General features: G+C 46.9%; 1 protein-coding gene across 5 annotated transcripts in view; it reads right to left on the bottom strand.

Moving 5' to 3' along the window:
* Positions 1-9,536, bottom strand: part of LOC309697836 (nucleolar protein 4-like) — a 114,265-nt gene extending 104,729 nt beyond the window's left edge. For 2 of the 5 annotated variants that reach the window (XR_014273935.1, XM_082520016.1), the window contains exon 1: positions 8,169-9,533. Coding sequence is in view for 2 of the 5 variants with exons in the window: in XM_082520016.1 (XP_082376142.1) it covers positions 8,169-8,528 (360 nt within the window). In the remaining 3 variants the exon portion in view is untranslated. Of the gene's footprint in view, positions 1-4,647; positions 4,666-8,168 lie in introns of those variants that run through there. The other 3 variants (XR_014273934.1, XM_082520017.1, XM_082520018.1) reach the window with 3 other exon arrangements.
* Between the last annotated feature and the right edge of the window lie 378 nt (positions 9,537-9,914).

The following is a 9,914-nucleotide window of genomic DNA, read 5'->3' as shown; positions in this document are numbered from 1 at the left end:
GCAGGTTTCGTGTCATGTTTGAACAGAAGCTGCACTTTGCTCGGTTTACTGCAAACAAAGACGAAAGAAAACGCAACGACCGTAACAGCAGAGCGCCGCGCCGTGACGGCGAGCGGCTGCTTTGAGTTTGGCTGTTGGATCAGCTGAAGGCAGGAGGTGAGAGAACTGCATCGAATTCTTTCTTCAACGCTTAATTTCAGGCTCATTTTTCTCATATTAAACAAAGTGGAAGAAGAAAGTTTATTCTAGTTTTAATTGGTTGAAGGTGCACGGCAGGTGACCGCGCTCCTTATTTTAAACACAGCGAGCTGTATTTACCGAGAAATCTTTGAAGGCATGGCAACCAGCTAAATTCAGCCTCACCAATTAAGACTTTGAGCTCAATCTGTTGGAAGAAATCACGTTCTCTTTGTCTCACATCCAACCAATTAAAGTGTTTTAGTGTTTGGAAAGTTTGTTTCTTCTGCTTTATTTCACTTCAGGTGATAAAAGAAGAGACGCGCAGAGAGAACAAAGATATTTGTGTCTTTGTGTGTTTAAAGTCTTTCATCTCTGACGTACTGATTCATGCAAGCTTTGGTTCAGCTTCAATAAAATCAAGAAACACCTGATGCCATCGATTTAACGAGATTCATCTGGTTTCTCATTAAGCTGTGAGAACGAACGTGTCCCTGAAGGTCAAAAACACACTAAATCCACTCATTTACATTCAATTCTTCCAAAGAGCCTAAAACGGATGTTTGTCTCCGTTTCCAGCAGAGCGCCTCCACCTGTACTCCAATCATGAGCCTGACAGCACACACACACGCACACGCACACACACACTTCTCGTCACAGCTTTAATGTGTGATGTTCCTCTGATGTTTCCTAACTCGGCGTGACTCATCAGCACAGGGACCCGTTCGAGACCAGTGATGTAAGCTCGCCGGACTCCGGCTGCTTCTCTGATTTATGGAAAACTTTTAAACAAGAACAGCAGGTCAGAGGCTGAGCGCCGTTTTCCCACCGTGAGCTCTTCATCTGTTCACAGAGTCGCCGCTTAAGCGTTCGTGCTCGAAACAGGCCGACGTCTGCTGCTCCAGCTGGAGACAGCCGACAGAGGGGGAAGTAGTCATCGCATGGGCCTGACACCAGAGCAAAGATAGCAGCTATCATTAGTCTACAAACCTCTCAGTGTTTCCTGGGGCCTCCGAGTGCTTCAGTACCACACAAACAGAGTTTACTGTGACCAGCAGCAAAAACACAAGCTTCACTTCACTTTTTTTACATTATTACCCCCCAGCCAACCAACCAACGCCACCGTGGCCGGCTCATGGCATAGAGAAGTCGTCCCGCAGGTGCTCAGAAAACAGCCTGAAGCTGAACGTTGTTCAGATCTCCACACAGTGCAGCCAGGACAGCCCGACAACATCCAGAGCCTTCACCACGCCCCAGCGATGGGCGAGTCGCCCCCCTCGTCCCCAGACTCTGCTTCCATTACAGGAAGTGTGGAAGTGAAATCTGATGGCTGCATTCTCCATCGTGGAAACAAAGCCTGAAGTCACAGTGCTGATTATACTCACACGTGTATGCAGTCAGTGTGTTACCTCAATCAGACTCCTGCGTGATCCTCGGGGTGACTGTGTCCAACCAAAGACCCCAGCTGGGATAATCAAGCTCAAACTTCTCTGTTCAGCTCATTGAAACTTTTTTTCCTGCCAGCAGAAGCTGAAAGCTCAGAGTTTCAGCAGGGTGATAAAAACAGCTACTGTAGTGCTGGTTCTGCTCTGGAGACCCTCTGTGAGCTCGAGGGTCAGAACCTGCAGGTCCATGAGCCGTTACAGCGAGCAGGACCAGGATCGCCAGCCGAGGCTTCCGTGTCGCCATCACACCCCGTCAGCCTTTCACAGCTGGGGGGTAAAACCCGAGTAACAGAGGAGGAGGAAGAGGAAAGCAGGCGGAGGACCGACACATCGTGACATGGATCAGTTATGATGTGAAGCATTTCCGGGAGTATTCGTCCATCTGAGGCTCAGACTTTGCTGTGACAGGAAGCGCGTTTCCAAACGCCGTCGCAGCTGTCAGCAATAATTCGCTGCAACGTGAGAGCAGCAGCTGTGCTACAGTCAGTGTTTGACTCATTCACCTGTGTGTGACTCTGCACGCACACACACCACCTGTGAGTCGGTGTGTGAGATCAGCTGTTGATCCGCTCGGGTCATTCCCCGCTCAGCGTGACGCCGTCAGACAGGAAGCTGCTCATTCGAGGTGGCGGTGAGATCCTGTTTAGTGTTTGTCAGCTGGCTCAGCAGGTAGCAGACGACACAGAAACAGACGGTCAGCGCGAGGACAACACAAACAGAAACAAATATCACAGAGCGATCAGAGCAACAGCGGGACGCCGCTACTGGGCGTGAGCAAGGAGAGCAAAGCCTGTATATGAACGATGAACACAGCCTCACCGGCAGAGTCGTGGTCGTTACCATCGTATTCATTTGACACCCTGACCACGATAAAGTCACCTAAATCATCTTCATTCATCATTCTGAGGCTGAAGGTCAGCAGGTCGTCTTCACTATGATAATGTTAAAGAGGCGGACGGCGTGACATCAGTGACGCCAACTCCTCAGGAAGGAAAACTGCTATTGGCTGTCCCAAAAGTCGTTAGAAGTCACTAAATGACGTCAAAAAGTAACAGTACGAGAAGAACTGACCGTGTTACAGTCAGGACGGGAGCAGCGGCTTCGTGTAGGTGTGAACATCTCCTGCTCTGACAGCAGCTGGGGGCGACTGCTGCGTGAGGACGATCCGCCAAATATCAGCATACAGCACATTTCTTACAGCCCTACAGCAGGTGCCTGAGGTCATGTGATCAGAGCCTGCTTGGCGTGCAACACACGAGGCTGAAACCTAAAGGAGACTGAGCTTCTCCACGGGGTCTGTGGACCTAGGGCTGCTCGATTATGGCAAAAATGATAATCACGATTATTTTCACTGAAATTGAGATCTCGATTATTTGACGATATTTATTTAACCCTTTAAGACCTACCATAGAACCAAGTCCGCCAGAGCTTATATTATATGTTTACATGCTGTAGTGCCATTTGTGGGAGCATTTCAAGTTGCTACACATCAATACAACTGTTATAGCCCATATTTTAATAATATGTATGCATTAAGTCCATAGTAACTACATTAATTACAAAAAAGTGCAATAAACTACAAAAAAAATTGAAAATCGTTTTTGTTTTTTTACATATATTTCTACTTGGAGAAATTTAAGAGGCTTATCCCTCAAAACTTTAAATACAAAAAAGTTGCAAAAAATAGTTTACAACAACAGGAAATTTATTTTGAGTGTCTTCATAGTTTTATTTTGGAGATACAGCAATTTTTATATACTGCAGGAAAAACAAAAAACAATCCTATGATGCAAATTTGCAAAGAAAGCAGCAGGTGCATCAAAATAAACTATTTTAAGCAGTGCAATTTGAGTTCTAAGCATCCCAGAAACTATTCAGAAAAGTATAGAGTCAAACATGACTTATAAAAACACCAGTAAAGGCTTTTAAGGCCTACAAGTAAAAAACTACATTTCCCGCGAAAATGACGTCACTTCCGGTTTTGGACAGGAAATGGCGGACATGCGATAGGTCGTGTTGACGTAGTCACTACATGGTCAAATTTAAAAGGGACATAAATACTAATTGTACTTTCTGTGGGGATCATCCAGAAACTGTGACACATCTTTTTTGGTACTGTTCTTCTACACAGAGATTCTGGAAGAATTTAGCAGCTTTGTTATTGTCCATATTTTAAGGGAGTTTTCTTCTGTTTCTTTAAGTTCCCCAAGAAGCATGAGAAATGTTTTTTTATGATAAATTTCTTAATACTTTTAGCTAAATTTTTTGTCCATAAATGTAAGTTTACTAACAAAACACCATATTTCTGTCATTATTTTAAGGATGTGCAAATGTACATACAATCAATATCAGACGCCACCAACAGAAAGCCTCTCACAACAATATATGTATGTGAATTTTTGCGTGTATTCTTATAATTGTTACCTTTTTCTTTTACCCCTGGCTTTGTGTGTTCATGTTCTGTTGTTTTGTATACTTCATCTGTTCGTATGTTGTATACTCATTGTTTGTTAAATAAAGTTTAAAAAAAAAAAGTTCGCGTTGACGTCTGGGGAAGTGTTACAATCAGCTGATCGGATCGGCAAAGCGTGTTTCTGGAATATTACGTTTTTGTTCCTGCAAGTGCTTTTTATGCAGTTTTTGCAAAGCTTTATGTGGAAGGAAACCGTGACCGAGGACAAGCTGATGGCATCAGATGTAAGTACAACTCCTCCGGTTTCATATGCAAAACAAATTATTGCGCTAGCTTACACGGTTCCGGTTCTACAGGGATTTAAAGGGTTAACAATAACAATGTATTGAATAATGACTTTAAAAAATAATATAAAATAGTGCAAATACTGATAACAGTGCAAATGTTTGCAATATAAGAAATCAATGAAAAATGTAAACGTCTGTGTTTAGTGAGCTTTGCAGTGTTGCTCTGTGGTGCAGCTACGACACCGTAGCAAAGTTTACACACTGTGTCTACTTGATCCACGTCTGACTGAACCCATAATGTTTCCACACCACTGAAGGTTTTTACCTCTTTTCAACCAACAGCAGTCACTCTCCTCTCCAAATAACTTCTGCTTAGCTTTCCGAGCTTCCCTCGGGTCCTCTTCATTGTTGTGACGCGTGTTCGAAATGCAGAGAGGTGCGCTCGATTTGCCACACGGAGCAGCGCGAGAGTAAAGCACGAGGGAGGGGCTACTAATCGGCTCAGTCATTTTTAATGATCGTTGAAAGCCCAGATCATAATCGAGATTAAAATTCGATTAATTGAGCAGCCCTATGTGGACCTGTGGTCTTTCTGTTTGTAGCAGGAGGTTAGCTAACTGGTTTCCAATAACACGTCACGTTGTGACTGATCTCCAAAAACACTAAACCAGCTCCAACTGTGGACGCAAACGAGGGTGGAAAACTGAACAGCAGCAACGTTTGGAGGGTCAAACATGTGGATAGATGTGATTTCTAATTACCCATCCTGTCTTCCTTCTCTCACCCCAAGCTATCACAGCAGATGGCCCCGCCCCTCCCTGAGCCTGGTTCTGCCGGAGGTTTCTTCCTGTTAAAAGGGAGTTTTTCCTTCCCACTGTCGCCAAAGTGCTCATAAGGGGTCATATGATTGTTGGGTATTTCTCTGCATGTATTACTGTAGGATCTACAACTGCCTGTTGTTGTGATTTATAAATAAAACTGAGTTAAATTATTTGACAGAATTTTTCATCCGTCCGGTCTCACATGTACTGAGATAAACACACAAGATACGATTTTCCATTTTAAGAAGGCAAGAAGTTGGAGGGGTTGTTGGTGGACTTAGTTATCCACTCACACCAGAGACACACACTGAGTTTAGCATCACGTTAATTAAACTTTGAGATATCGACCCGGTCAGGGCTAACAATGAGCAAAGCCCCAAACAGGAAAGCTTCCCGGGTGGAGGTCTCTGACAGTTCCCCTCCTCGTCTTGTGTCACTGGTGGTAGCACCATACCTGGCCCCTGCAGAGGTTCCACAGGTAATCCAGCTCCTCCTGGATCAGTAAGGTTTGCTGTGTCTACTGTTTTACTTTAGTCCATGACGCGCTTACCTTCAGGGTCATACGTCACATGAAGACCAAAATAGTTCCAAAGGCCAGATCTGAATGAGGGTGGGGGAGGTTCAGTTTGCCATGTTGCAACGGGCTTAGCTTCTGTCTCGCTAGCTTGCGCTGCGCTCAGTGGATCTGCGTTTGACTACTCCGCCTAGGCTGCACTGTCGAGCGCAGATCCACTGAGCGCTCCACACAGACAGCATCGTCAGAAGGAAAGTTGATAAAATAAATTACAAATGTTGTATTGTTCGATACATATGCGTACCGAACCGAAAGCACTGTATCGAACGGTTCAATATCGATACGAGTATCGTTGCACTCCTACTTTTTACAGATGACAGCAGGTTCACCTGAGCACATGTGTGCTCTGGGGAGGCATACCCATGGAGGGACGCACAGACCTGTACAGGCTAGGCACCAGCACCCTGACTGGCCTCAGGCATCAGGATGAAATGCTTGGAGGTTGTCACACCGCGACAGGTTCCTCCTGCTGCACGACGATGCCCACGAACAGAGCTGACACTGCAGTAACATCAATGATGCCACAGCGTCACAAAGTGTGAAAAATAAATCAAAATCAAGTTTGGAATGAAAACTTTACTATGTCGCTAAAGAGTTTCTATTGAATATCAATAAATTATTATTAGATAAACTGTGCTTTTACTCCTGGATGATCCCAAAAAATACATCTGATATCAGCCCAGAGTCACTGACACATCAGAAGATCCACGGCGACGTTGTAGCATCGGGACAAAGAGCGGGAACGATGAGGGCGGAGCGTCAGGAGGGAGACCTTCCACAGTCTTCCACAGATAGTCGTTATATCAGGCTGCCCGTGGTTTCAGTGAGGATTGATCTGTGCATCACTGTAGGGTCTACCTTACAATATAAGGCGACGGTTGTTGTGATTGAATTGAAGTGCTTACTGTTACTCCACGTGACAAACAAAGATCTATTCAGGCTTTTGTGGATTAAACACACTTAAATAAAATACAGATTACATATTTTCCATCACGTTCCCGGAGAAAGCCCAAAGCTCGCTGGTGGGCACCGGGATGTTTTATATGCAGCATGTGTTTTTTAAAAACCACGAAACGTCATAAACGTGTGAAGACGAGCTCATTAATCTTCCCACAGGATGTCCACGCGGGTGCAACGCTTGACTTCAGGGTTTGATTTTCAGCGTCAGTGACTGAGAGAGCTGCAGCTGAGCGGACGTGCCCGTTATCCACCTCACCTGAGCTTAGACCGAGCCGCCGCTCAGAAAAACATGGACTGTGTTAAATTAGCAGGTGATGGCAGGGGAGGTTCAGGGCTTTAAATGAACCCTTCTCTCCTGCAGTGTCTTCTCAATCGTGAACTTTGAATTATTGTGGAAATTAGCTCAACAAAAAGAAAAACTTGAGAAGATATCCATGGATTTGAAATCTTATTTATGTTTCAAACAGTCGAAAACGTCATAAAACGACCCGTCAGTCAGTTATGTTTGTTACAGTCGATGCAGCGACTGTTTGTAGCTTTGTTAAAGTGTCAGAATCATTTTAACCTGTCAGTAAAAGCATCCACATGTTCAGAGTTCAGGAGTGGAATCATTATGGGGTGTAATGTAAACACTAGCAGTGAAACAGGTTTAGAAAATGATCCAGTTCAAAGGTAGCAGACGTTTCCACTCCACGGCTCTGTGCACCTGCTCAGGTGTTTGTTGTGAAGAGAAGTGATTATATTATATTACAGCGTTTTAGTCTATTTCAGCTTCATTAGGCACACGCACAGACACACACACACACACACACACACACACACACACACACACACACAGAAAAGGCCTCAATCATCTGAACATCCAATCAGGAGACTAATGAGATTAATCTGACTAATGAACGCCTCGCAGGCACGTTCACCAGCATCAGCATAATCATCAGTGTGACGTCCAGATAAATTCAAACTTTTCACATTTAGAGCACAAATCAGGTTTAAAGACAAACATTTACACTGTGAACAGGAAACGTGAGGTTTGTATGTGGACATAAAAAGATGCGCAGGATTCATTATAAAGAGAAATCACAAACAGCATCGTGTGCTGGCGTGACTGCTGTGTGCACCTCCTCAAACATCATCATCATCACCTCCTCTCACCTTTACTATTGTGTTTTTTTAATAAAAACACATCTACCCCTGAATATGTCCTGTATAAATAAAGTTTCGGTAGTTTGAATAGTTCTGCTGGTTTTACTTTGAAACGGAGCTCAGGTGGAACAGGTGGCACTGAGCCAGGTGAAGTGCAGCTTCACTCTCACTTCCTGATTCACACACACACACACACGCACACGCACGCACACACACACACACTGCTCGTGCCTATGGTACGACAACTTTTCTCCGTGCCCCTGGTACACTGCGCAGAAAAACCTTGCCCCACACACACACACACACACACACACAGCTGTGGGAGAAAGAGGAACCGTCACTAACCGTCGCCGCCTTGATGGGCACGTAGAGCACCGGGCCGCCCGCGGAGCCGCCCTTGGCGTCGGGCAGCGTCCTGACCTGGAAGCCTTTGGATTTGACCCAGAACTTGAACTTGGCGTTGATGTGATTTCCGCTCTTCTCGTGCAGGAACAGCGCGTGGCTGTTCTCCTCGTCCCCCTGCAGCAGCGTCTGCAGGATCTTGTTGTACTTGCGGCGGGTCACGGTCTTCGTCTTACCGGAGTCTCCGTACGTGCGCAGGCACCAGTCCTGGAACTCCTCCGCGGGAGCCCCGGGGGCCCGGGCCCGCTGTAGGGCGGGGGCCGTCACCGTGTCCCCCGCGCTCCCGGCTGTCCTGGTTGCCATGATAACCGGTTGGGACGGGAGGGAGAGCCGCTCCGCTCTGCCGTGCGCGAATCCGCTCACCGTCCGGGTCTGATGGATCCACCGGACACGCGGCGGCTCCCTGCCTCCGCGCCGGGGGGAGAAACGAGTCCGGACCCAATGAGATCAAACACTGCCGACACTGGGCAGCTGACAACGGGCAGAGCCGCTAACCGTGTCCGACAGGAGAGCACGCCTCCTCCGTTTTTAAATTGCCGTCTGAAAAAAAGCCTCCCCTCTCCCTCTCCTGCTCCTCCTCCTCCTATGTTGCTGCAGAAAGACGAGTGAGCGCCTCTGGGATGTCCAGGAGAGGAGACGGAGCTCCTGCTCCGGTGTGGGGGGGCGGGGGTGACCCGCGCGCTCCTCAGACACACCTGTTACAGCGCGGAGCAGTCGGTCACCTCCTCCTGCTCCTCCTGCTGTGAGCTCCGCTGTCGGTCAGGAGGCTGCGAGCTTTCGGCTGTTCATCACCGTCGATGTGGACCTCCTCCTGCGGGCTGATGGAGCTGACCGGACACCTGTTTGATTCCTGCTTCTCCTCTGCTCCTCCAACACAGCCAGCCCTCCACCCAGCGGCTGCAGAGCGGAGGGGCGCGTGGGGCCGTCCTGGTGCGCGGAAAGCAGGAAGCGTCAAATATGAGCAAATCAGTACTTCCTGCCCACCAGAGCAGCGGCAGACAGGTGAACGCGACGTGACGTCATTAAAAGCTTCACCAGTTCACGTCTCTTAAAAGAAATCCGCCGTGAGTTTCACGGCGTGCACGAGTCACGTGACCCAAAGAAAACACACTGCACTTTAGGTGAAGACTAAAACCTTTATTCACAGTTAGTGTGCGTGTGAGCTCGTCTACGACACACACACACACACACACACAGCAGTAACCTGCTAATCTGAACGCTGCTGTATGAACCACTATAGTAGATCAAACAGACTGTAAATAAAAGATGGAAACCACCACTATGACATCACCCATCGCTCACGTCCAAATAAAATCCGTCAGCCTGAGTCTGCTGTTTCAGGGTTTTATGTTTTAGACTTTGAGTCTTTTATATTTACTTTTCTCACCTTCGTGTATTTCCTGTGTTGTTATCTCACTTCCAGGTGTTTGTACTCTCAGCAGGGCTCTAGAGTGCAGCCAATCTAGTCGCAAATCCGACCACATTTTTCAGTGGTGCAACTAAAAAAAATCCTTGGTCCAACTGCTCCAGTAACAAAAAAGGTCTCTGCAACTCTGAAAGTCTCCGTGTGGTCAACAACTGACACACATCATGCCCTCATCGTGTGTCCCAATCAGAGATAGTCAGGGGTGGGACCTCTGTGATTGGCCGTGGTCCTTTGTGTGTATTTGAAAGTGCAGGCGGATAGAG

Source organism: Aulonocara stuartgranti (assembly GCF_965226115.1).
Source record: "Aulonocara stuartgranti genome assembly, chromosome: 20".
Lineage (NCBI taxonomy): Eukaryota > Metazoa > Chordata > Actinopteri > Cichliformes > Cichlidae > Aulonocara > Aulonocara stuartgranti.
The sequence above is the reverse complement of the archived record's forward strand: the minus strand, read 5'-3'. Positions and strand labels throughout refer to the sequence as shown.